The 27,984-nt window shown below is 42.5% G+C and overlaps 2 protein-coding genes across 17 annotated transcripts in view; one reads left to right on the top strand and one right to left on the bottom strand.

Annotated features, from left to right (window-relative positions):
• Positions 1–296: 296 nt before the first annotated feature.
• nes (nestin) lies at positions 297–10,681 on the top strand. The gene is made up of 4 exons (XM_074652948.1): positions 297–1,290; positions 2,579–2,703; positions 6,377–6,450; positions 7,066–10,681. The coding sequence occupies exons 1-4, from the start codon at positions 460–462 to the stop codon at positions 9,912–9,914; spliced, it is 3,879 nt and encodes a 1,292-aa protein (XP_074509049.1). The 5' UTR covers positions 297–459; the 3' UTR covers positions 9,915–10,681.
• Positions 10,682–21,050: 10,369 nt separating this feature from the next.
• mef2d (myocyte enhancer factor 2d) overlaps positions 21,051–27,984 on the bottom strand; it is a 116,214-nt gene continuing 109,280 nt past the window's right edge. For all 16 annotated transcript variants that reach the window (XM_074652935.1, XM_074652932.1, XM_074652940.1 and 13 more), the window contains one exon: positions 21,051–26,019. In XM_074652935.1, the coding sequence (XP_074509036.1) occupies positions 25,578–26,019 (442 nt within the window). In that variant the 3' untranslated portion in view covers positions 21,051–25,577. The remainder of the gene's footprint in view (positions 26,020–27,984) is intronic.

Raw genomic sequence — 27,984 nt, 5'->3', positions numbered from 1 at the left:
GCTGGAAAAAAGTGCCAGTGGTGAAAGAGTTAACTTTGGAAATTACATCACTGCCTCTCTCTGCCCTTTCCCATCTCTTCCATCCCTCCTACTCCACCCCTTCGTCTCATCACCATTCTTTCCTCTCTCCCTCAGCCCACTCTCTCCCTCTCCATCCTTCCTCCTCTCCCCTCCCTCTCCATCCTTCCACCTCTCCCCTCCCTCTCCAGGCTTCAGTCTCCTCCCTCTCCATCCCTCCTCCCCTCCTGTCCGTGTGCCCGGCCCCTTCAGTATGAAAGGAAAAGCCTCGTGCTGGCAGTCACACTACCAGAGCCTCACAGGAGCCTCACTCACACAAAACCACCCCACACACACTGACTCAGGCCTGGACAGGGAGATACAGTTGGCTGCCAAATCATAATCAGTGTACCTCTGAGTGAGGCCTCCGTTTGCCAAATCTCTCTGTTTTCCAACACTGACATGGAGCTCCACAGTGTGCATAAAACCTTCCACCACGGCCACTTGGGTGAGGAGAAGCACCAGATGCTGAACCTGAACCGACGCCTGGAGACCTACCTGGGCCGGGTCAAAGTCCTGGAGGAGGAGAACGCGCAGCTTGCAAAAGAGATTCAAGCCCTGAGACGCAGCAATCATGGAGCCTCGACGCAAAGGATGGGACTGAAGGAAGAGTTGCTGCAGGCGAGACTGGAGGTGGATGCAGCCTGGAGGGACAGGGTCCACACAGAGATGGAGGTCTGCAGGGTGGCTGAGGAACTCCAAGCCCTGGACCTGCAGAGGCAGAGGGAGGCTCAGGCCCAGATGGAGGCCAAGAGGAAGATGGAGCAAAGCAGGAAGGAGCTGGAGGAGGAACAGAGGGCGCAGATCTGGCTGAGGGAGAAAGTCAGTCAGCTGGAGGATGAGATGAGATACCTCATTCAAACACATGAGGAGGATGTAGCCCACTTGGAGGCCACATTGACCCATTCCAGAGCCACAATGCCACCCACATTGGCTCAAAGGGGCAATCAGACACCAAACCTCCTACAGCTGGGGCAGGAATACTCGCAGAGTGCCACCAGGGCATGGCAGGAGACAGCAGAAACCTACCAAGGGCAGTTAGATCAGCTAGAGGAGTCGCTTAACCAGGCCAGGAACCGTTTAACCCAAGTGGGTCAGGAGAAGAGCGAGAGCCAGCTGAAGCTCCGAGCCCTGGAGAAGGAGCTCGCCTCAGCTCACAACGTCAGGCTGCATCTGGAGAAGACCGCAGCCCAACAAGGAGATGGATACAGCCAGGAAATCCAGCAACTCCAGGTGAGAGCAGAACATCCTGCTGGGATGCTACAGATCCTTTTCATTGTACCTGTAAACATCTTTTATAAAGCATGGGCTCCATACGTCTTTGGCTGTACACAAAGGCTGCAACTAACAAGTGTTTTCATTACTGATTAAGCTACTTTTCGCAGAGAATGGATTAACTGTTTAATCTATGAAATGTCAAAAATGACAAATGTATCCAAAGTGGTGCCTTGAAAAACTCGTTCTAGTTCTTATTTGAATTAAATGGCTTAAAATTGATGATCACCATTGATTCATTTTGTGTCAATAACTATTTCAGCATTACAAAAAAAACTCATATACAGTACAGTATGTCATCCTACAATCAGTCGATCAATATATACTATTGTGGAGGAGATCGACTTTCAAAACAAAAGTCCTGCCATTTGAGTTATGCTTCTTTTTTCTCCTTTTTTTTAGAGAAGCTGTGAAATTTTTTTTTTGCAAATTGGGGAACTTCTGTTGTGTAAAAAGTCCTTGCTACTGTTACCCATGAAATGTGCAATCTTTCATGTCTTTGTCGCGGCTTCACCTGACACAAATAGACACAGTCTAAAATAATGAAGTGACAAACCACAGGGGAATGTGGCCAGCTGATAATCAGCATCGGTGCAACTAAGGACAAGACAAAATGACGCATCTACTATTGCATGGTGATTACATTCGGCTGGTTAAGTCTTAAAAGATCAGATACTTAATCACCAAATCCTTTTCTTCTCACTCTAATGACCACCTGATATATGTTTTATATATCTTATACTGGCGAATATTCAAGGCCTTTAGTAATATGCCAGATGTCCCACTGAAGGCTTTAAGGAGGAGTTCTTCCCCCCAGGGGCTTTCCTCCCTCAGTACGCTAATTTAATATTCTGATGGAATGAAAACATTCAGGTCTGAAAGGGACTGGTGGACTATGTATTTATAGGCTGGGGCTGTTGGGATTAGTTCTGGGTCACAGTGAGGTCTGAGGAGTGAAGCACCCAAATTAAGCACTTTTTAGGACAATGCTGCCTTCTCCCAGTGTGGTCCTGGGCGACTAGCAACAAGGTTGCATGGACTGTTATAATAACAAACCAGTGTGACAAGTCAAACCTCAAGTGTCAACTTGTACAACAGTGAAATAAAGGCCTTATTCTGTCAACAACCTACAGAATGTGACTAACGCAAAGAATGTTTATTTTTACCCACTATAATCCACTGTGAGAGTGCATTCATACCTTTTTTTAACCGCTTCCTTTTCCTGTTTCACTTCCTGTTTTGGCAGGAGCACTGGGAAGGCCTGCAGGCAGAGAAAGAGGAGCTGGGCCAGGAGATCGACCATCTTGTTCTGGAGAACCGAGGCCTGCTGCAGCAGAAGAAGTCTCTGGGCCAGGAGGTAGCAACGTACAGGTACGCTGCACTGCCGGCTGCTGTAATACGTAAAGGAAATATGATTCGTAAAGCACCCCTAATAAATATACGTTTATCACAAAATGCTTGACAGAAAGCCAACGAGAGCCAACGAGATAAAATCCATCAATACATACCTGCTTATCCTGTGCGTGGGGTAAGGGGGCTGGAGCCTATCCCAGCATGCATCTGGTGAGAGGAGGGTAAGGGGGCAAATCACATACTCTGACTTTTCAACTTGATCTCATGGGAAGGCGTATAAATAGCACAACATTTCAAGGACATTCCGTGTGTCATGATAACACATTTTAGACCACGGGGTTAACGTTGTGAAACAGCTTTTCGCGTGTCATTTAATGCCACGTCATTACCGTGAAACGGCTGCCGTTATGTTTCAGGCAATAAAACCACTTAGTTAGGTTTAGGAAAAACATCATGGTTGGACTTAAAACAAGTACGTAAACTAAGTAAAATACGTACTTAAACATGACTTTTGGACACGAACACCAATCTCTTGGTGGAAAGTCCTGTGTTTGTTTGAGCATAGCATATTCACACGGATGTGTTTACATTGCAGTCAGTACAGACTAAATGGCATGAAATTACACGCCAAAAGCAAGAAGGGTGTTGTTATTGCATGCAAAATGACTTAAAAATTGATGTGTCATTCATACGTCATTTGCTGAGACCGGGATGGACTTTTCAGAGTTATAGGGCAAAGTCCCTGATCCAAGCAGTCACCATCTCTGCTCCCTTGCACATTTATAATTATCATGTCTGTGTATTAAAGGGACTGATTGTAACTTCTTACACGTATAAATCAATCCGGGTCGGTGTCCCATGCGCGCTCGCGTGTGGCTACGCTGTGCAGACTCAGACTCCAACGCAAACTACACGGAAGCACCAAAACTGCAAAGTTCTATCTAGTGAAGCCCGTCTTGCAAAACAGTGTTGGCCGCGGTCGGAGGACGCGGGGGAGACCGTAGCTTTGGTCTCCAGGGCCGGAGTCTCTGCAGTACTCTGCTCCTCTGCCTGCCTGCCTGCCTGCCTTCATTCACACAGCGTGCTCGTTACTCGCTCAGCTCGCTCCACCTCTACACATGCATGCGCGATCACTCCACACTGCAGAAGAGTTAGTTTAGCTCTGAGAATATCTAGTGAATGTACAGTGGACGTTTGTGCAGAAATAAATGCTGCAGCTCCTACAGACCAACAGAGGTTTCCCGTGTCTTGTGAAGTGACGGGGCTCCGCAGCGAGAAACGTTATCGTCTCTGACCGGGTGCTGGTGTCTCCCTCCGGCCGCGTCGGGAGACTGAGGCAGGAAAAGCCAACACTAGGATCAGCAGTGATTCATGGAGAGACCTTCGTCTGGTCAGCTAACATTACTGCCAAGCAGGTGAAATATAGAGTGATATTGTGGTTTTAGCTGATGTGTGTCGCCTCACTGTTTTGAGCGATGCTCGTTCATGTCTATTTAGAGCGAGCACAAGCGCGAGCCCGACGCTGACTTTCGTTGACTTAACGGCCACAGGTGTCGCTGTTAACGAGCATTTCTGATTCTTACAAACAGTCCCTTTAAGTAAGGAGCTGGAGATGGGACTTTAGCCTAGCTTAGCAGAAAGACTGGACATTGTGGATGACAAAACCAAGTTGTAGGTGAATGTGTTGCAGTCACAGGGTAACACAAGATCTGAAAATAATGCAGTATTTTGTGCCAGTCATGATAACGTCAAAAAATATTTCATCATGATATTGATTATTGTCCCTTTTCTGTTTCTGCAAACTGAATTTACTGCATCACAACAGGCTTGCAACATGTTCACCTTACATTGCGCTTTGTTTTATTAGTTCACTCTATTGCAATATACTGTGGGCTGTCTGTTGCCTTTAAAATCGTGGGAAAGTAGAGTCTCATAGGTGTAAATATATAGTATATCCATTTACATCTTTCTCTTTATACTTTTTTTCATCCCAAGGGAAACAGATGTGCATAATTCGTTGTTTGATTTATTTAGATATTGACTGTACTAACATGTCAGCTTTGTATCTTCTTTCAAAGATTTTGTGATCAATGTGTGAAAAATAGCCATTATGATATGACTATTGTTTTGATCATTGTCGTTTAAAATGAAACAGCAGATGGAGCATTGATAGAGATAAGTTTTCTGTTTGTGTTGATTTTGACTTTTCGTGATAAGGTGGCTTTTATGAAGTGTCAGTCACATCGCTGTGAAAAAGGAGAAACTTTGGCTTGATGATCTGAGGTACTAACCTGTTTGATGTCAGATAGGTGTGGGATGAATGTTGCATTTAATGTGAAAACATATTTTTGATGTTTGTTAAAAGCCTTCTCACTCTCAACGTCATGGGAGCTGACTGTTGTCTTCCTACATCTTTTGTCTTTAATAACTAATATGAAGATAATGATTAACTTTTGTGGTCGCACTAACATGGAAATAGCTCCGAATTGTTGCTCATATGTGGATATGGGGAGAGAACACACTATGTACTCAGACTCTTCCAAGATACAGTCACCATCTATACCCTTGTGCTTGATGATCAATTGATTATCAGTAGTTTTTTTAAGCAAAAATGACCCAAACATTGTTGTTCCCAGCTTCTCATTGTGAAGGTTTTGCAGCTTTTCTTTCACTTATGTGATAGTATACTGAACATCTTTGGGTTTTGGACTGTTGGTCAAACCAAACAAGCATTTAAAAAAAAGAAAAATCTGCTATTTTGTAACCAGTTAAAGAAAATAATCAGCAGATTGACTGATAATGACTTTTAATTGCAGCTCTTTTGTTTCTAGCTTCCAAGATATCTGGATACAAACATGTAAATAAGACAGTTTTTGGAGTTCTGGAGTTCCAACTGAATTACCATTGCATTGGTTTAACCCATTCTAACGCTGCTGCTCAGTAACTTCCATCGGTGCGAGAAGCTGACAAATAAAAGAGCCATCCACAGTGGGTGCAGCCGTCTGGACTAAGGGTCAACTCATTGAACGAGCAGCCTCTGATGTCTTGGACAACTTCTCCATTATGGAGCTCTATAGCGGTGTCTCCTTTCTTCTTCTTCCCCCCTCCTCAACATATTGACCCTTACCCAACCGATTTATGAGCTATGGGAGTCTAGAATAACAACAGAGAGGGGGGAGGAAAAACTAGAGGACAAATTTCAATGTCATTCACTGCACATGTCTGTTGTTAGACCTAGATATATTTCAAAATTAAATTTACAGACGCACAAAAAAAACAGCTAGACATGCAGCTAATTATATTATGTGTTGGAATGGAGGCTGGTGTGGTCCACATGTGTGAATGGAGACAGTGGTATTAGTGCTGCATGGGCTGCTTGTAATATCTGCTGTCATTATGTGTGTCGGTGTGCATGAGCATCTGTGTGTGTGTGTGAGAGGAATTGATGTCAGAGGTTTGTGCGCTGCAGATGGCTCCTCAATAGCAGGCCCTTTCCTTCATTACCATAACAACAGACCTCAGTCCGTTCCTGTTGCTCGAGAGCAACAAAAGTCACCCTTCGCTCCTCTTCCCGCCCATCGATCTTTGTGCATCATCATGTGACCCTCATCCAAAATTTTAACCATCACAATATTCACATGTGTGAAAGCTGCAGAGTGTAACCTGCTTCTCTTGTTGTCTGTCTCTACAGAGCTTTGCTGGACAGAGAAAGCTTCAAGGGAAACATCTCTTTGTCAAATCAGCCAAGAAACATTTACAACACAGGTAATTAATGAAAACAATATCAATACATCGGCACCATGTCAGTGACTTCACTGCTGCAGTGTGTAGGACCTCAACGTGTTGCACAAATCCTTTATCTCCATTCTCCTTTGTAAGTGTATAATTTCACTCAGCCTACCTAAAAGCCCCTCAGAGTGGGGGACATGTTTGATACAGTTTGTAATCGCATTAGTATAACTGGGTGGGGGGCGGGGGGGCTTGGCTAAGGGAGCTGAGGTAGGTACTTTGGGGTCCTGTAATGCAAGCCACCCGAGACAGTCCCCAAAGGTTATTGAGCCATATGGCTTTGCTTTCCGGTAACTTAGACGACGAAATGACGATCAATATCTTCCCATTAGTGTCCAACCTCCATTGAGAACATACATTTTAATAATGCTTTGGGGAGGCAGGTTCTCCACGGTATCCCTGTCACGTTAAGGGTACTAGGAATGATTTCAAATACTAGTCAAAGCTGTGTGGAGGTATCAGATATCTAGGATACAGTATATTTGGCAGAATAGAAATGGGTTTAAACTCAAGAGACATCAATGCAAGTCATTATTATTACAGTAGCTTAGGTCATTGTGTATTCATGAGCTCTGCTCTTGTGCTCCACAGATGCAGTTTTCGGTCCTCGGGGGGTTCAAAAGAATTACCAGTCCCAGCTGTCCGCTAGCCACAAGACCACTTCCCTCTCATCTCTCCGTGGCATAACAGGAAGAGGGCCAACAGCGATTACTGCAACACCAATCTGGAGTAGAAAACCTGTAACCCTCAATGAAACCCCAAAGATTTCCTCCAAACCCGCATATGAAGAAAAGTCAGCAACATGGGAAACCCCTTATCCTAAAATACTGCAGGATGGAGCCGTTGAAAATTTCAGACCACAGGAGGTTCATGAGAAAGTCACCTTTGCGGAGCCTTTATCACCTCCCAATGAGCGAGAGGCTGAGACAACATCAGGGGACAAAGAAGGTGAAGAGGACCGGAACAATTCTGGTGTTGAACCTCCCGAGGAAAGACCAGTCATCAGTTATCAGGTTGAGTCTGGCCTCAGCAGTGAGCCACACGTCAACGAGGAAGTTAGTCAGAACCAGTTTATCACACCCAACCTTACACCATACCACGTCAGAATGACAGAGGAGTCCTGTCGTTTTTCAGATGAATCCGATAAGGATGTGCCTTATGAAATACCCGCAGAAAAAGAAGATATGCAAGAGCGGCATGCTGCAATCGATGCATGGATGGAAAAAGAGTTCATAGGCAAAGGAGTAGAGCATGTGCAAGAGGAAATGTCAGATTCTGAAACTGAGGCGGTGATTGAACCAAACTTTGATTCCAGGACGGGTAGTCCAGTGTCTGAATGTGAGCCTGATGAAAGCTTGTTCAACAAAGTGACAGACTTCAGCCGAGATGAAAACATCCTGAAGGAGGATGCAGTTGAAATGAGGCAAGAAATGAGCTGTTCTATAGTAGGAACAAATGAGACGGATATTGAGGATAAGTTGTACCCCGATGGAGAAGAGATGGATACTTGGGATAGTGTAATAGAAAGGAAGGTTGATCTGAAGACAGATGAAGGCAGAAAAAAGGAAGAAAAAAGACAACATGCTGAACCAGAGGATGATATATCAGCAAGAGAAAAAGAGCATGAAAAGAGAGAAATTAGGTCCGACTTTGCCACAGATGTGCAGCAAGACCACAACATGGCTTCTTCAATGATGGACAAGCAAGTAGATGATGATGGACAGCAGTTAGGCCAAGAGCATGCACTGTCTCCCGACAACGAAGAAGACGACGAAGAGGAGGATTCTCAAAATGTCTCTGTGTCATGGCGTACCGAGCTGGAGAGTGACAGCTACGCTCAGGACAACACTCTCGCTGACACTCGTCCTCTGATTCGATACAAGAGCGACGAGACTGACGCCAACACCCAGGCGTCACACGTGGATGAGAGCGAGTCTAGTGAAGGTGAACAGGAAAAGAAGATCGGAGAGATGGGACTGTTGAGCGAAGGCAAGTCAAAGAGATTTGGAACTATGGAAGATCTGTGTGAAGAAGTCGAAGGGGAAGCGTTGGATGAAGACTATGATCTGGGATATACTCACATTGAGGACAGGGGTGTTGGCCATGGTATGACTGTAAGTGAGCAGGCTACGCTGATGAATGCAGAAGAAATTATCAGAAAAGTCAGTGAGGGACATTCGCATGAAGAAACTGAAGAACTTACCAAACCCACGGTACCCACACAGATGTGCTACGACGAGGAGTTGGAGACAGACCTACTTGTGGAACAGGAATTAGAAAACCTAGCCACAGACAGCTACAGTGCTCACTTTGCACAGCAGCAGGTCAGTGAGAGTGAGGAGATGCTGCATCTGGAAATGTCAAAGGCTGGAATGTCTTCCTGTGCAGAGCCTGAAGAGAGAGTAAACCACCAACTTGCATCTTCCACTACAACTATAGATCAACCTTACGAGAACCAATATTCAAGTGATTTGTCAGTGGTAATGCCTGAAGCTGACACTCTGGTGGATGAGGAGGTCCAGCATAAAGATCAGGAGGCAATAGATGCTCCAGAGACAAGAGACGAAGAGGATGAACACAATGTGTCAATGGTGACACATTCTGATGTAACAGAAGATCGCTCTGGCGTTACTGACTTCATCAGCGGGCCTGATATGGAGGAAATCAGCACCTCAGAGGATCCGAACTCTGTGTTGCAGGTAACAGCAGATCAGGAAAACCTGCAGGATGTGGCTGCCCCCACGGAGGTGAAAGAGGTTGTGGAAGCATCCAGTGTATCTCAAGAACATCTAATTGAGGATGTTGCAGACCATCAGGAGTTTCCAGGAGCTCTGGAAACAGCTGAATGGGAAGTCCTAGAGAACCCCAGTGAGGACTTTGAAATCCGAGATCAGAATGAAGATTATGAAAAATGTGATAATGTGCCTGAATCAGCTGAAAGTCATCTCCACGACGCCAGAGGCTCTGATGAGGGCGTTATGACACCTAAAGAGGAGCCCCTTGAGATTTCCCCCGACAGTGCACCTGATGCAAATGATATCTTTGTGGTGAAGGACTCAACAGAACTATTGAACACAAATGGCAAAGACAACAGCCTCCATGGTTTATTTAGCTCTGGCTTAAAGAGTGACTTCTGGGCGTCCTCCTTGGAGACCGGTGCCACTTATCAACCAGACGATGCCTGTAACGAAGCAGCTGAGCAAACCAATCAGAATCTAGGGTTTGCCGACAATTTGGTTTGGGGGAATTCGGAAAATGTGGTTAACTGGAACTCCAGGGTGGATATTGACTCATCTAAAGCCGCTAAGAAAGAGCAGGAGCAGATGCATTCGGAGGTGAAGCAGGTGTTGTGTAGAAATGTTGTTGAGGGGGAGTTGGTCCATTCTGATGAGTCAGACGCTGAGGGTGGATCCTGGTCATCTGGGGAGGAAACGGTATAAAAAGTAGTTTGCGCTAAACTAATTTTAGATGTCATCAGTGTTAGTCAGATGAAAATGACGTTTTCTGCATAACGCATTTACTACAAAAACCAAAGTCGTGCCTTAGTGCGCACCTCAGTGTTGCTAACCACTAATGTGCCAATTCTATCTCTAAAGATACCGAGCACTACTGTTGTTTCCTTAAACTGCAACCCGGTCTCACTCCCAACTCATCAAATACCGCCGATTGGGCAGCGTCGATTGGGCAGCGCCCCTCGGCATTGGAAACCGACGTAGCGGCGATATTTGACAAGTTGGGAGTGAGAATGTGTTGTAAACTGACATATTAGACTAACCATTTTTTCGCCTATCCTAATCGTTGAAGCTCTTTCAGTGTGCATGTTATGTAGGAAGGTTTCTGCATGAGGGAACGGCATGAAGACAGAACAAAGAATGTCATTTGAAAGTCAAAGCGGTTATTGATTGCTGCCTAATCTGATTTTACCGACTGATGGGAATCAATGAGACCAGAAGGGGAGAATTCCTTGTAGAGCTGCTATTTCACAATGTATCAAAGAGACTGCTAGTGTTTCTGCTGATTGGCTCATCTTTGCATGTTTTATGCGTGTAGAATGAATGGTTGGTTGTAAAAGGTTTATGTAAAAGATAAACACGATTTGGATAAGTTTGTTTTTGGTTGGTCTGTATTAAACAGATTTTTTTTTTCCATCTATAAAGTTTTTGCTGCGGTACATTCACAGTCCAAAATAAACAGTAGATTAATGATATGCTCCAAGTCTCTTTGTTTGTTATTTGCTTGCACAGTGCACCTCAAACACTGACATTACCGAAGTCAGGCTGTTCTCATACACCGTTCGTAGCTTTACCTACGAAAAGCTATGCACTGTAATTTATATATATCCCACAAAATCAATTCTCCAGGTAATCGTGAACCAGTAAGTAAAGAGCGACAAATGCCACATAGGGAGGAGGTCGGGGATGGGTGGGTCAAAAAACATCGAACATTCACCCAGTAGACCGCTGTTGGTGTCCCGTGTGAAACCAGAGATCAACGTTGATATATTTGTCACGTAACTTCCGTAATAAAGCAATGCCACTTCCGTAGTTATTTAACCCGAACCATGATCTCTACTTCAACCTAACTAAGTAATTTTATTGCCTTATCCTAACCAAGTTGTTTCCTGTGAAGACGGAAGTTTATTTTGAAAAGACTGTATGCATGTAATGAGCGCAATTTGACACGTGTTGCTGGACATTCGTAGGAAAACGTACGAAAATGAGGAATAACTTTTCGTAAGATATCATACAAACCATTGTATGAGCATACTTTGCCAAAGTAGGTCTAAACAAACATTTTGCAAATATGTTTAATTGTTATACAGACTGTTTTATTCAGATTATTGAAGACTGTATACCTGTATGTAGCCTCGACAGCTGAATGAAACTCATTTAGGCTGATCACTAATACAACAGTTTACATTTCTGGTGAATTGGTATTAGCATCCTGTTTTCTTTAGCAAATAAAAATGTTGGCAACTCAGAGAGGGGCTGAATCCATTAACACAGTCTTATACAAGCCCTTTAATGCCAAAGGTAACACTTTATTTTACAGATCCATTATTTCCCAATATGTGTCTGCCTAAGTGTCGTGGAAAGAACAATTTAATTTCATACTAATTGTACAGAAAATAGAAACAGTGTTCAATTAATACACAAGAGAGTCTAGTCAGAGCAGGTCAGCTGAACATGCAAAAATGTGAATGTCTGCAGGCAAGCATACAGTCCAACATACAGTATATGGAGAATTAAGAATTAAAATAATAAATTAATAATCAATGAATATTACCTGGGTTTAAATGGATCCGTTCTTTCAAGGAAACATCCATAATGTAAAGTGTTACCAGGGGAAATGATAAAATTGTGGATTTAATTGTGCAACACCTTTGCTAACAAACAACAGGAGGAGGTTTTTGCCAGTTACTATGGTGTTGAAAACTCTATGAATGTCTGTTATATAAAAACGGGAATTGGTCAGTGATGATTGATGAGACATTCCTCTAAAACTATGAACCTTTTCTTTAACTCAGAATACAGTTTCATCCTTTAGACAATGTCAACAAACCAGCTGCTTGCTGCTCTCAAGCAACATCCATCTCTGTTTCCTTTGGGGATTTCGTTGCTGTGAGGCTGTGTATGTGTGTGTGTGTGTGTGTGTGTGCGTGCGTGCGTGCGTGCATGTGGGCGTGTGTGTGTGCCTGGACTGGGCAATATCCCAGCTTCACTGACCTCAAAACAGGCAAGCTAACAAAGCAGCACCGGGGCCCTCAACAAGCAAACAGCCATCCCATGAGACGGCCAAGGAAAAAGTCCGAAAGAAGGAACAATGTGTGACCTCACCTCCCCCCCACCCTCACTCCCTCCACCCTCCAACCCCCCTCCCCCTTGTCATTCATTAGTCAGTTTTCTGAACAATGCTGGCTATTTTAGCGGGTTTTCGCCTCCTCGTTGCCCAATGAGGGAATCAGAGAGGAAGGAAACCGCAGACAGTCGTATTCACCATGAGAAGGCCGGAGTGCTGGAATGGCATTATGGCATCCGTCTGGCATGCTCTTTATTCTCTGCCCGTCAATAGAGCTGTCCACTATACATCGCTATCTGTGATATGAAGAATTAATGCCTTGAGAGGAGAGCAAATAAGATGAAGATAAAAAGAAGAATTCATTTAATATTATGATTTCCAAAGAAATTGTAAGTGGTCCTCCAGGAGAAGTTCTTCCTACACTGCTAATAATAATAAAATACTTTGTTACTTTGAATAGCCTACATATTAACATGTATGTAGTGTCTGTACAGAGAAACCCAGTCTCATGGGAAGGCGTATAGATAGCACGACATTTCTGCATGTCATGATAACGCATTTTAGGCTTTTCGCATATCAGTTAACACCACGTTGTTACAGTGAAACGGTCGCGGTTATGTTTAGGAAACAAACCTACGGTATTGTCCGCAGTTAGGTTTATGAAAAAAAACACTTAGTTAGGTTTAGGAAAAACATCATGGTTGGGCCATGACCAAACACCGGTCTCCTGGTTGAAAGTCCTGTGTTATATTCACATGGATGCATTTACATTGCAGTCAGTGCAGACTACTTGGCGTACACATGACACGGCAAAAGCAATCAAAACATTGTTATTGCATGCAAAGTGACTTACAAATTACTGTGTCATTCATACGCCATTTGGTGCCACTGGACTTAGCTTAAGATCTTTTAGTTTGCATGTATTGAATACGTGTTTGGCTCCATTTGATCTGCAAACAGCTCCAGTCCTTTACCATCTCAAAGGGAATATTTGATTAATCAAAGCCTGTTTACTGATTGAAAATTCATTCAAACGTCAAATTTACTAGCCAGATTTAAGATCCTTTTACAATATGTATTGGTGTTTCAAAAGCTATTCATGATCAGGTAGTACACTTTGGGTAGTTGGATACTGTTGAATATTATCAATTTGATCAATTCAAATATGGTAAAAAGAGCATATTTTTTAACAAATGAACTAGCACAATTTCTACTTTAATTTCATCTTCATCAAGAGTGCACTATTAGCGCAAAAAAAACATAGTCAAGTTAATTAAAGGAGTTTGGCTTTAACTGACTACTACATTCAAAATAATGCCTATGAGCATCAAGGCAACCTGCTATTTTTTTAAACATACAAGTGTTTGTGTAGTTAAAAGTTGCTCTGGCACAGTGCTCAAATTTGAAGACATTTGGCACAAATTATCGGTTACCATTAAATCATCCTTGAGGATGGATGCATCTTTTGATTGCGGCATGAATCATTTTATTCCTTGGCAACTTAACGCAGTAAAACCCCGGGCATCACTGAGGGTCAAACCAACCGTCAACAGCACGTGTTTACGGTGTGCCAAGTTTTCACTAACAAGCTCCCTGGTTACCACAAAACTTGGCATGGATGCTAATAAAGTATTATTGCGTTTGATGTGACTTATCAGCACAGCTAGAACATGTTTTTGGCCAATTACAACCACTTCTAAACACATGTAGATATATCTGAACATGAGCACCAGACCAGACTTAATTTTGTTCTGCCTGGCTTTTAGAAAAAGGGGAACAGCATCCATGTTCTGATATAATATGTCTAATGGTTTAGATTATGGATTAATTTCTTACAAACTGCAACACTTACACATCCGTAGGTCTTGGTGCCATCATTTTGTTCAACCAAAGGCATCTGTTCTCACTGGAATAAACAAAATCTAAGTGAAAAATGGTGCGAAAGTTGACACACAGGTTATTAACATGCTTGACTGGTCCAGCCATGACCAGTGGCCACTGGATAATCATGGGGGGAGGTGTGTTTGTAAGAGTCCATTAGCAGAGTAAACCTCTTAGCTCTTTGTGGTAGTGTGTGTGCACATGTGTGCTCTGATTGCCATCTGCCAGCCGTCAGCCCATCTCCATTGATTTACTCCTGATGTCATCGGTGTGAATGATGGAGGAGCTGCACTGGGTTCTCGCACTTTAGATCCCTGTATCAGAAAATGCATGAAGGAACGTATTAACTGTGAGAGAATAATACAAATAATCGTATGGTGCCACTGAGTAATAAGCCTGAAGCCCTGCAAGACACACCCAACAAACAACGTGTTGCATTTAGCTATAGAGGTTCACTGGAAGTGGGACCAGAAATATGAGTTTGTCCCATTTGTTTTCCTAGAAGAAAAACATGATGTCATCAAAATCAAAGGGTCTGTCTCCTTGGGAACACTTTCATAGCAATCTGATAATTGAATAATGAAATACAGTAGCCTATCTTGAATGTCGGACATATTTTGCCTGAGGATGGTGCTTGTGGATGTTGTGTGGTGTCCGAAGTGGAAAGGGTTTATGTGCTCACAGCAACTAATTAGATTTTGATATTTCTTATGTATAATTGGAGGACTGGCCCAAACGCAGACATTGCAGACAGACTTACATATATACATAGTCTTACTTACAGGTCCAGGTACGCCGACAGGCAGGTCCAGGTCCAGGTCCAGGTCCAGGTCCAGGTCCAGGTCCAGGTCCAGGTCCAGGTCCAGGTCCAGGTCCAGGTCCAGGTCCAGGTCCAGGTCCAGGTCCAGGTCCAGGTCTAGTATCAGGATCAGTTTCAGGTAACAGAAGTTCGAAAGCAATAACAAAAGGCATATTACAACGTTGACAATCTGACAAGGAGTGAGGCTGGTTAAAGATCTGCAGGGCTGATGAAGAAAGTGGGAACAGGTGAGCGAGGAAGGTCAGGTCACGGGGACTGGTGGGAAAGAAGTTATTCTTGTGGCATCTGGTGGACAGGTAGAAAATGACAGGGAACGGGTTTGAGGAAGTGGCAATGTGTAGCTTTAAAGAGTATCTTAACCACGGGCTGCCCTCTCACGTGGAAAGCTTCAAGTTAGTTTCCTGGGTGTGGTCAGAGGTGTGCTTTGTTTACCTTGTAACCTCACCCAACAGTGATGTCACTGTGTACTCACAACTGCAGCGAGGTGAGGTGTTAATCCACCGGAGATCAGCAAAAAGAAGATTTTCGGAGTAAGTTACTGATATTTTATCAAAAGTAACGCCTAAGTATAAAGAGAACTGTAAGGTGCACTGAAGACGCTGGGTGTATTGCAAAATGAGGAGAAAGTGATGAGTTAAAAAAGTATACGTGAAATGCAGAATGGTTTTGCCTTTCCCTTGTGGATCATTTTTGTTGCCTGTTGTGGTCTCGTAGATGACCCATAAGTGTCTCACTAGAGTTAAAAACTATTTTGAACGTTTTGCTCCAAGCCCCGAAAAACAATTTCAACTGCGTCAAAGCACCCTCCGCCGGCCCCGCCTTGACACCGGGAGTCATCTATCTCTGCATGAACAGAGCTTAAGGCATCTGACAGCATCACAACCTGATGAAATCCTGCATATCAAGTCATCAGTCACCAGCCTGTATTAAAATAGAACAGAGGTTGCACTGCAATGTGCAATCTGCTCATGACAGCTGCAGGTTGGTTTGGTGATCCAGGATGAGTGAGACTGTAGGGGTGACTCGTGGAAATAAAAACTATAATCCTCCACGAGAACAATATTAGCAAAGGTTATGACCTGGATGTTTGAGCTCACAGTCATCTATTTTAATACTGACAAGGGCTGTTGATTAACAGCATAACACATTCAGATGCTCAGTCATTCTTAGAAATCTGAAGATAAAAGAGTTATTTGGCATCCAGATTGACCTTCTGTATTTGGAAGGTGAGTGTTTTAAATCTACTTTTGTACTGGGGGAACAGTTTCTGCCCAATGATGAACTATCCTTGAAGCAGCAACACCAACTGCAGATTTTAACCAAGCAGCAACCTTGAGCAATGAAGCCAATACGGACGTGTAAAAAAAACGCAGTTCATCAAATGGCCACTAGAGGCTGGCTCCAAAAGGGAGTCAATCCCCATAGACCCCCATGTTAAATGTTCACAGTCTGGTATAAAACACAGTTTTGGTCTCTATAGCTAATTTCCCCGTTCAAGACAACTGCACGGGGAGTGAATTTTTATATAACTCACCCATTTCAATTTATATCAAGGCTTAAATTTAGGCATAATTGAGGGCGTGGCCACTTTGAGTGAACAGCTGCAGGGTGCAGTTCTAGGTCGCTAGCTGCCAGCTGTCTGCTCTGCCGCGTCACCCATGGGCCCGCCACAGCTCCAGCTGGGAGTTAGGCTCATGGATGTGAAGAGAACTGGATACAGCGTTGGAGGCGGACTCTCGTTCATTCCTGTGAGAGTTGCTCAGTGGCGCATGAATCCAAAATGGCCCGACTGCTGAGTGATAAAATACCCGGATCTTCCGGTGATCTTCTGCGTCCATTGGGCCCAAAGAGCAGGCGCACTAGCGTTTTCCTTTAACCCCGCCTCCCAGCCCTCGGCCTGGGTCCTCTCTTTATACATCCATGTCTGGGTCTCATTCAACGGAGGAAGAGATATAACTCTGGATTCGGCTATTAGTGCATTTTACAACTTTAAGGGCCTAATGGTTTAAATAAGAGCTATTCAAGTGTTCGTAATGGGAAGTTGATTTGACTAAAACAACACGTATCAGCCGAGTTACAGACGTCTCTTTCCCAAAGTAAGTCTATAGAAGTCTATAGGAAAAAGTATTTTTGGGGCCACTGGCATCACGTGATGGACACGGAAATTGTAGTACCACCGTTTGGCCACTACGAACATTTGCTTCAAAGCCCAGCGCTCTTCCTGGGTGCTTGGTCAGGCTGTGTTGTCACTGCCAAGATGGCGACGGCCGCTGCGAGCCAGCCACTTTGAGCTTCACAACGACTCTTCAGAAACCTATGGGTGACGTCACGGAGACTATATCCATATTTCATACAGTCTATGGTTTTAACCACTGAGCAGGGTCAAGGAGATGCATAAGGCAGCATTACATTTTAGCTCAAAACATGATGAAATAAATATAAACACCTACTCTTTTAGGGTTCTTGGCTTTATAACAGCTGCTTTAAAGAACCTAAATGGTTCCACGCCAGTTTTAATTAGACAAACCACTTCACAAAGTTACATTTCTATTTGACACATTTTTGCTGAGATCATTTAGAGTGAAAGCGAAGACAGATATACATCAAATACAGAAAATCTCTTAGATCAAATAACAAGAGACGACGACAACAACACAAATACAGGAACAACATGAATGCAAGAAGTAACTGAAACATCTTCCCACATAACCCCAACCGCTACAGAACAAAAAACGAGACATAAACAAACAAAAAAGGACAATAAAGTATAACAGCAAGAGAGAGAGAGAGAGAGGAACAAAAGAACCAATGCACAAGTAAGTAATCAAATAAAGGCACAGAAACTGAAAGATGAAACAAGGATCTGGGTGTGGCCACACAGCTGGTTTACAACATGATCAATCCTGTTCAAACCATTTAAATGATCTCAGATTACATACAACTTTAATATTCAAAACGATTGATATCAGCATGACAAATTCAGTTGTAGACGTGGCGTAGGCAGAAGACAGGTGGGTTAGTTCCTGTCTGCCAGCAGATGCCCCCACAGTAATCTAATCAGTGTCTGCAAATGAAGTTAGATGTGCGCTGGCAGTCAGGCCACACCCAAGAGCACACAGAACACAGAGGAAACTCTCCACTTCTCTGTCTCGGAGCAACCACAAACCATATTCCCAACAAAGAAACTAGAAATATAAAAAGAAAATCTATTCAGTCACATGCAGGCTTCCTTTTTTGTATGTCCACAGCAACCCTGTAACATGATGCTAATACTAAATGTAAGCTTTTACTGGAAAATCTACACATACTTGAGTCATTGTGTAGAAAAGATAAGATCACCCTCAGACAAATGGCAGCCTTGGCCGGAAAAAGGGGGCGAGTGTTGCACAGACAATGCCCGGCTGTCCAGCTGGATGTCTGACTGAGTGTGTGGTTATTATTAGTGGCCTGTTGAGCCAGGAGTGTGTGTGACTGTCTGAGACGTGAGCCCAACGGCTGCTGTGGACAAAACCAGCTGACCGTGCCAGCTGACGGCCTGTGGTCAGCTCAGTCAGCCCTGGAGGGTCGGGGGGAATAATTGCTTGGTTGTCACTTCTTTGACACATACCCAACCAACTTTCCTTGCTTCTCTGTCCTTTCTCTGCTATCCAGTCCTCTGGATTACAGAAATAAAAAGTCAAGTGATGTGAAAACGTAAAACTGGTGGTGCTTTTTTGTAAACAGTGGACACCAAAACACACAAAAGACCAAAAACAAATAGTATTCTGAAAAGTTAAGCTCAATTTACTCATAGTAATCAGCCCTTTTCTTCATTCAAACTGGACACAATGCTCAAGTTTATTATGGAAAGTTTGTTGCACTAAATGAAGGATAACTTTTTGGCTAAAAAGGAGCCCGCAAACTGGGGAAACGCATTGACCTTGAATAGTTAAGGTTAGGATATCGTCAGGCAACAGAGTTTTGGCAGATCTCAGATCAGATTTTGCTATTTGCAGGTTCCCTTCTAGACACGACCCAACTCCTCAGAAAAATAATCTCTTTAGCTGCTAAATGTTCCACTGTGTTCACCAGCTAATGCTAAAAATTCATACATTGTTTAAAAAATTGAAACTTACCTTTTGAAGAAAAGGACAATTTGAGTCCAATCCAGACTTCCTTCCAAAAGTTAAAGTACGCATTATGAAGAACTATATTTAACTATTTTTTAATTATAATACTACTGCATGTCATGTACTCATGTATGTTTTTAAACTCTCAATCTGTAAGGTTATCAGTAACTAGAGCTGTCAAATACATGTAGTGGAGTAAAAAGTACTTTATTTTAGTAGAATATATAAAATAGCATCAAATTGAAAAACGCAAAATTGAAGTACTTGAGACCAATGCTGGAAAGTACATTTACTCAGGTATTCACTCATATCCTCAGTACATTTTAAATGTATTTTCTTTGATGTATTTTTGATTACATTTTGCCAAATAAACATGTCACTGCTCACTGATTGTCTGAGTGTAAAATGAAAAAAAAAAAGACAAAACAAACTGTCATGTATAAAAAGATGGGGAGGGCGTGCATGTTATTTCATTTTCTGAGGATTATTAAAGATGACACACACTGTTTCTGCTGCCATCACTAAATAATTATTCTTAGTTGTCACTTGCTGTAAAGCTGTTTACCCATTATCACAAAATAATTACTCTTTGATTTGGAGTTTTGACACTTTGTGTCGAGATGAAGGGATAATGGCTTGTTTTGTTGAGATAACAAGACAGTTCTCTCGTGATTTATCTCAAGGAAACAGGCTCATTACAAGTCATGTAATAACAATATCTAAATGTTTTTAAAATATTCTATTTCAAACATATCTTAAAACCCTCTGTACCATTGTCTTTAGCTTTACTATGTGTGCACTGTATGTAGGCTGTTTCTAGGACTTCACTTCAACCCCAAGGCTCCAAGGTAAGACTAATCATTTTCTTATTATATCCAAGAATCACAGATTTGTCAGATTTGTCAGACGGCTTCACAATGTGAACAAAATGTCCATCCTTACACCTTTAGCTGTTTCTGTGCCTGACCTTTGACCTCTTCTGTGTAAAGAACAGGGAAGAGGAGGGGGAGAACAGCTTATTTCTCTCTTGGAGATCAATTAAGTGTCACGTTTTATTGATCTGTGCTTGAAGTGGCTTAATGAACCAGCGTCAGCTAAAAAACACACATGTAAATGTTCTGAAACATTAAGTTTATCATTAATCTTCTGAAACATTAAGTTTATCATTAATCTCTCTATTGCTACATATATGCATTACAGTAACAGAATATTGATTCATATTTGATCAGCGCTGCCTAGTTTGACCGTTTGATCAGAGTTTGCGAGTGATTGACAGCCGGCTAATAGACGGCAGACTCCAGCTCGGCTCTGATTGGTTGTTTTCTTCCGGTCTGTGAAATCTTGCAGATGCCATTAAGAGCACCGGAGGACACAGAGGCACATTCTTTTTTTATTCAGATTACCTGTCTCATGCGAACGTTTTATAAAAACTTTTTAAAATCATATTTGCTCCATTTCTACGCACTGCAGCTTTAAGCGTTGGGCTGCTTTGCCATGGTGATAGGACAATGGAAAATATTCCATATATCAAAAATTTTCAAAATAAAATACCCCTCTGCTATTCCCCCCTATGTCTCGTAAATGTAAGTGTAGCTTTTAAACAATTTTTCTAAAAGCAAAATTTCCTGTTATGGCATTTTTCTGAACTGCAGCACCACAGAATGCATAAAAAAAAAATCAGTATACAGTTAAAGTTTAGAAATATATCATGAATGGATCTCTCCAGTGATTTCACATTTTAAATGCAGGTAAAATATTTAAAAAAAAGCCTTAAAGACTTACAAGTCGACATTTTAGGAAATATGAGCTTCTTGACTCTTTAGCAGCTTCCACTGCATCACCCCATGCAGCTTGTCTCCTGCAATACAAAACCAGCATTACCAAACATTAGACTGCCATCTAGTGGTGACAACATGATAATGCTGTCACATCAAACAGCAGGGCAAAAAAAAAAGACACAGTCAAACTTTTCTGTAGGTCAACTTGTCTATTTAATATATAAAATACGGTAAAACATACGCAAAAAGGGGAGGCGGGTAAGAGGGGACCAATGGATACTTTGGTACAATAACAAACACTTTTTTTTGTAAAAGCAGTATAGAATTTGTAATAACATATCAGTGCATACTTTATTTATGAAAATATACACAAATTGTATATCATTCTCCAAAAACAACAAAAAAAGTATCTTTACAACAAAAAAGCAGACTAGCCGAACACAATATATTAGCTATAATTTATTTTAAACTTTTTTCTTCAATTTCATTTTTTTTTTCTTAAATGTATTTCTGTGTGATGTATATTTGTGTCGATATTACATTTTATTTCCTATAACATGATTCACTCTTCGCCCATGCATTGACATCATTGTGTCTGGTCAGAAATAAGTTAGACGTGTCACGCTGCCCCCCCCCCCCCCCCCTCCCCATGTTAGCATGTGTGGACTGAGACGTTTGTACATTGGACTCAAAAGTTGCAGCATCGAAGCGTTTTTTTTGTCGCGGCGCCTCCGTCCACAGCCACACGTGTGCTAATATCACTACGCTTGTGTTTGTTTGTTTCATGTCATAAAAATCGTGCAACATTAGTAACACCCTTTTTGAAGAAAAGAAAAAGAAAAACCAAAAAAGAGAAAACAAAAAATATATTTATAGAATATTTTTATATAATAAAATAAAATTCCAAATAAAACAAGATGCCTAACCTACACAAAAAAGAAAAACGCAGATTTCTATACCACCATGACAGCTACCATCAGTGAGAGCTGTGGTTATGATGATAATAATAATAATATCAATTCTCAGAGAACAATTAAAAACAGACTGTCACCAGCACAACTTAACACTGGAAAGTGAGTGAGACTTCTAAACATCATTATACAGGAGCAAGTATCACTTTTTTTTCGGGGGGAGGGATGCAGGTTCTTAAAACTATTTCTCAGCACGATTGTCTTTCTGTTTTTGTGATTACAGCGACCCCTAGTGTTGCTCTAAAGAACGTGCCAGGGCTTCACACGAGCTCCACCACTGACAAACAAAACTCCCACGAGTCCCGTCGCAAAGGATGCCATGTTGTTAATTTTTTTCGACAAATGGCTCGCCGCCTTGTACGCGGGGTCGAGTTTTTTTTTTGTTCGAAGCTCAGGGTACAACAGTCTTAACAGTCAAAGTGTTTACACTCAGGGGGGGATTTATGTTCACTCTGCCACACGCTCAGAAAAGCAATATTGACACTCAGACTTGTCACAGAGTGGATGAGTATGTGTGAGTGAGTGACAGGCGGAGAGAAAGATGAAGAGAGGAGAGGATGATGGGAGTAGTGCGTGATGAAGCTGGGAGTTGGGGTGGGGTCATTGTCGTCATTTCAGCGCTGACACCCGCTGTCTGGACGGAGTAAACAGAAAAGTAGTGTGATGAAAAGTGTGTGTGTGTGTGTGAGATTAAAAAACAAACTGAGAGAGTGGGTGACAGGGTGAGAGGGAGGTGAAGAGGGCCTGCCCATGACGAGGATGTGGTGGCTGGATGTGGTAAAACCTCAAAGTCGACAAGTCTGCGTTGGATTCAGGAGGTAGTCATTAAAAGATCAAGACTCGTTCTGAAACCTCCGGCTTAGCGGCAAACGATACCCGAACTCCAAAGCTTTTAACGAGCAAATGGATGGAGGCTGAGAGTGCTTTTAGGAAAAAAAACAAAAAACATGAATTTGCACTCTTGACCACTATGTTTTTAACATAAACCCTAAACCACCCTTTGCCACTTAGTACAAAAAATGACATCCTTCACATTTCTTTTACCTTCATAGTCGTTTTTACCTCTCGGAAATATAAAACTACAGCCAACCAGTGACAGGCGAAGGTTAAATATAGATACATGGCTTTTTAACAAGGTCGAACATAAAGAGGGGACATCCGTGGCTCACTTAATCATATACGATCTGTGTGTTTGCTCTAGAGTTTGACTGATATGTTTGTGACAGAAAAGACTGCCGATGCTGCAAATACTCAATACTAGGATATGCCCAAAAAATAATTTTATATTATAAATATTTATATTATTTGATATTATAACTTAAAAATAAGTAGTGATTATACCAGCAACAATTTAAAAAGGGTGAATACCTTTTTGGGAAGAATTTAGATCATCAAGGACACTCGAATAATTATTAAAGTGTAACTCACACTGTACAGCTGATGTTGCCTCTAAAGGATGAAACTACCAAATTTTGGATATTCTTCAGTGGTAAATTAATTACTTAAAAAACTATCATGAATGATTTATTAAGTATACAATTGGTGCTTATAAACTATTAGTAAAAACAAACGGACTAAAATGATCATTAAATGTGCAAATTATTTCCACCATTAATTATTTAAAAATAAAAATAAAAGAATTATATTAAAAAAATACCTTTTCAGAAGTATTTTAATTTGTACTTTTTGGTATTTTATTTAATCTAAAAATAATTTAATTAAGTTTTAAATAAATGTAAATTTCTTTTAAATTGTTCTTTTCTCTTTAAATTGTTGTAACAGTTGTAATAGTTTGTCTTACAATCAAATTTTATTATGCTTTAATGTCTAATTTAATTGATAAATTAAATTTATTTCAAACAAGCAAGAATTTAAGGTGGTCCAACCCACAGTTGTAAAGGGAACTCTGATTGGTTGATGTACAATAATAAATAAATAAATCTGGAAGATTAAATAAAAAGTGCAAACATTGATTTGTATCTGCTGATTATCTGATTTTTAACAGCCAGGTATATCAGTCTAACCCTAGTATGTGTGTGTGTCCATGGGTCAGGTGTGTGTGTTAAGGGGTTAAGGTAAAGTGCGCTCCATCAGTGACAGAGTCCTAACCATTGCTCACTCAAAACAGTCCGAGAGTCACCACGGCTACGTCTTCCCTTTCTGCCTCTACAGCTCCCTCTCTTGGCTCGTCCACATATTACACTTTATATACACGCATAAATAATAATAAAAAAGAGACTGAGAATCAACGTGTTTGCTTTTTTTTCTTGTTCCGTTAAGGGATATCCTGCCGAATATATAGTTTATATATACAATCCCTGTCGTCTAGTGTAGTCTCCGGCCCCAGATGCAGAGCTGCCCTTGCTACCGCCTGAAGCTGGTTAAATATATACTTGTATATCATCTATTTTTTTTTTTTTAAAACCTTCAAAACACCATATCCCTGTCACACAAAAGCCACAAAGGTTACAGATTGCTTATATACACGGTACCTCGCCAATCTCCCATTTGAACATCAGCTATCTATTCAAAACACGAGTCGCTTCACAAAAATAATTTCAGCTGTGTGCATTGCAGGTGGATGAAATTGAGAATGAACATTTGCCCGAATCACTTTGTTAAAAAACGACCAGTTGAGGTAACAAACCGTATACACACACACGCACACGCACACACACCAAACACACACATACACACACACACCTTTCTCAGCATATAGTTGACAAGATGTGGGCGAAACTAGGAGAATCTGCGTCATGTGTCGTTGAGCTGTTGCAGCTCGTCCCTGATTCAAAGAAAAGCAGTCTTTTACCTCGGCAACAAATCACGCTCCTGGTTTTACAGCTAGTCTGCATGGTTCGGATTAAATAAAAGACCCGGGGGGGTCGTCAGTCTCGTACAGGGGCCAAAGCGCCGGCCCGTTGACGATGTGGCCACCGGCCCGGCTGGGGAGGGAGGCGAGTTTTTCTTTTAGTGTCCTCATATTCAAAACTGAGACGAATCCAAACTCTAAAGATCAACAGTCAAGACAGAAGGACAAAACTCCACGCTTTAAAAAGAGCAAAAAAGGGGCCCGAGAATCTAGAGCGATAGCAACGCAACCGTGGTCGGCCCGATGTGTACAAAGATGTGGACTCACTTGGCGGCACTGACTCAATGCAGGAGACAGTAAGGACATGAGAGGGTGGGAGAACGCCACCTGCCGCTAACCAAATGCAGGGCATGCTGGGAAACCAAGGTGTCTGCTCTGCCAGCGGCTGTCAACATGTCGGGTGAAATAGTCCAAGTGGTCAAATTTAGGGTTTTACTAGCCATTACGGCCTGATTAAAAACATACTCATTCACTTCTATTCAAATACAGCTGGATGAATTGTTTCGACAAATAATCCCTGGTTTGGTGGCTCAACCCCTTTGGGTTTGTGTGTGTGTGTGTGAAAGTACATTAGAGTTCAAATGTGTATGCACATTGCCATAAAAGTGTGTGTCAGTGTCCACACGTGACGGTGTGTTAGCATGCTCGTGTCTGTATGTGTGTGAGGTCAGCGTTTCCTGTGTTGACAGTGGGTTACTGGGTCGATGGCGGGTATATATATATATCTATATATATGTGTGTGTGTGTGTGCACAAAGAAGGAGAGCGGGGGCATCAGGGCTGGTGGGGGCATGTACACAAGCCACAAGTACACATCTCCATCCTCCATCCTCCATCTGTCCGTCCGTCCATCCATCCCTCTCCGGTCACCTCTTCATGTGACCCAGGATTCCAGTCTCATCCTCTTGACGTTGGTCCCGTCCTGCTCCTGGGGCTCGGCCGACGAGGGCCGCAGGAGGACCATGGTGGGCTGTTGGCCCCCGGCGCCGGCCTGGTGGAGGAAGTCCGGAACCCCGCCTCGCCCCTGGGTGCCGTCGTCCCGGTCGCTGCCATCATACGAGCTGCCGTTGCTGCTGAGGCTGTCGACTGGCGAGCGACCTTGACCTCCCACTTCCAGGCGCAGGGTACCGGGGTAGGCGACCGACACCAGGCCTTGTCCCTGGACCTGAATCTGGCCTAATCCGCCTCCCATGGCGCCGCAAGTGGAGCTGGGAGTGCTGCGGTCGCGGTTCGGTGAGACGGGTTCAGACTTGATGTTGATGTTGGGGTTTGTGTTGACTGTCAGTGCGGCGCCCTGAGGTATGTGACCCACCGGCCTGGAGGGACGGAGAAAGAGAGAAAGAAAGAAGAGAACAGAAAGAACAAAACGAGTGAGATGACTGACGGTATCGAGAACATCATTATAGACCTGGATCATCCTTGAACATGAGAGCAGCACAACAGTTTGCTGGGATGAAACACAATTAAGCCAATATTGCAAAAAACAAAAAGAAATTCAAGGAATGGTCGCCGTCAAAATGAATGCATCACCATATTCAGATAAACATAAACTGGACTTTTACCAGGATAAGGCAGCTTCTTTCAAAGACAAAGACCCAGGACACTCTGCAGCAATCGTACGTATAAACCAGGCACATGTAGGCTTGGGTGGACTTCAGCACATAGAGAACAAGGACACACGAAACAAATAGGACTACATTTGAGGCCACATGAAAGCACAGTCCATAAGCCATGCAGCCCAAAACATCCTCGCATTTCGGATTTGGTTTGAACCAAGCAAATCGGAGCTTGTAAAACAAGTCATACGAGATCACAGGTAGGTTGCATTGGTAACTTTCAACCTGCCAGGAGAGATGTTTTTATACCAAAACACATGTAGAAACAGTTGAATGTGAGTCCAGAGTACATTTCTGTTCTGTTTGGCAACTTGACAAACTGCTGGCTGTCAGATATCAACATCTGTCTGCTCCTTCTACCTATAATATCCCTTTGCATTTTGGGGTTCTTTCCAATATTTGGTTTGTGTTATGTCTCCTAGTAAAAAACAGCTCTACTGGAAGAAGACCAAATCTCAGAGTTTAAGGCAAAGAAACCCCCAATTCTGCTGCTTTTAACGGATCCATTTAGAGGTCAAAGAGAAAAACTATATCACTTGACAAAAACTTGAAGCTGTCTAAGTACCAATCTCTATAAACAGATTCTGTATTGTCTGAGTTGTATATAGAGGCGAAGTCCCGTCGCTTCCGGTGGACCACTATGGAAAAAATATGAACAGTAACTGCGAGAGATGAATATTTTTTGACCCCGTTTGAATTATCTTCTAAATTGACAAACATCATATATATTCAAACCAGATCAAAAAAGCATTTGTCTTTTGTCGTTTACTACTATACATATTTTTTCAGAAATAAGGTCCCACGGGGGACACCGGTAGGGGAGGGACTTTGTCGCTCTATTGACCAAATACATCCACATAGTCTGTGTGGAGAGCAAAAGAGGCGGAACGCATTGGCCGAAGTGCAATCTGGGAACCCACCGGCTGTCGTCTGACGATGATTTAGCTTTTTATTGGTTTAAAATTAGCTTGTAAAGTGACTACTTGTGAAACGATCTGGTCGTAAACGTCCTCTCTCAACTCTAACTTCTGTCTCGCGTCTCAAGTTGCTAATCGGACTGTAAATAGTGAGCAGTGCACGCTGGCTACGCCGGAAAACCGATGGCTTCAGATATTATCTAATTAATAATAGCTAGCTAACTTGATTACAAAAATGAACACATGAGAGTTAGTGATTTTTCTGCTTTCTTCTCAAAGATGAGGAGCTCAATGTGGATTTGATAATAAAACCACTCCTTCAAAAGGCTGTTGCCTGCGTTCCAGGAATCAATTGTTGAATGCTGGTTACATGTGTTTGTCATTCTGTCATTCTGTCTTTCAGACTGACTATTGCTCAACCCATCATCACCACTAGCATCATCAGACTGTTCTGAGAGGGTCCATGATCAACCCATTGGCAGCGTTCTGACCAAAAACAGCACTGCTCCTAAAGAACACAGTAACGACCTGCGTTGGAGTGGTCATGGGGACTTCAGATACCGCTGAGACTATGAGGAATGGTGGTTTGAGTAACACATCCATTAATTTTAAGGAAGGTTATCACAACAACAACAACAAAACATCTTATCCTCTATCTCCAGGATCGCAGAGTAGAATATGCTGTTCACGTTCTACCAAGAATGAGTAAAAAGTTGAGGGATGTACAACTTTTTTGCAGGATAAGTCC

This window comes from Sebastes fasciatus, chromosome 12 (genome assembly GCF_043250625.1).
Source record: "Sebastes fasciatus isolate fSebFas1 chromosome 12, fSebFas1.pri, whole genome shotgun sequence".
Taxonomy (NCBI): domain Eukaryota; kingdom Metazoa; phylum Chordata; class Actinopteri; order Perciformes; family Sebastidae; genus Sebastes; species Sebastes fasciatus.
This window is presented reverse-complemented; position numbering and strand designations above follow the sequence as displayed.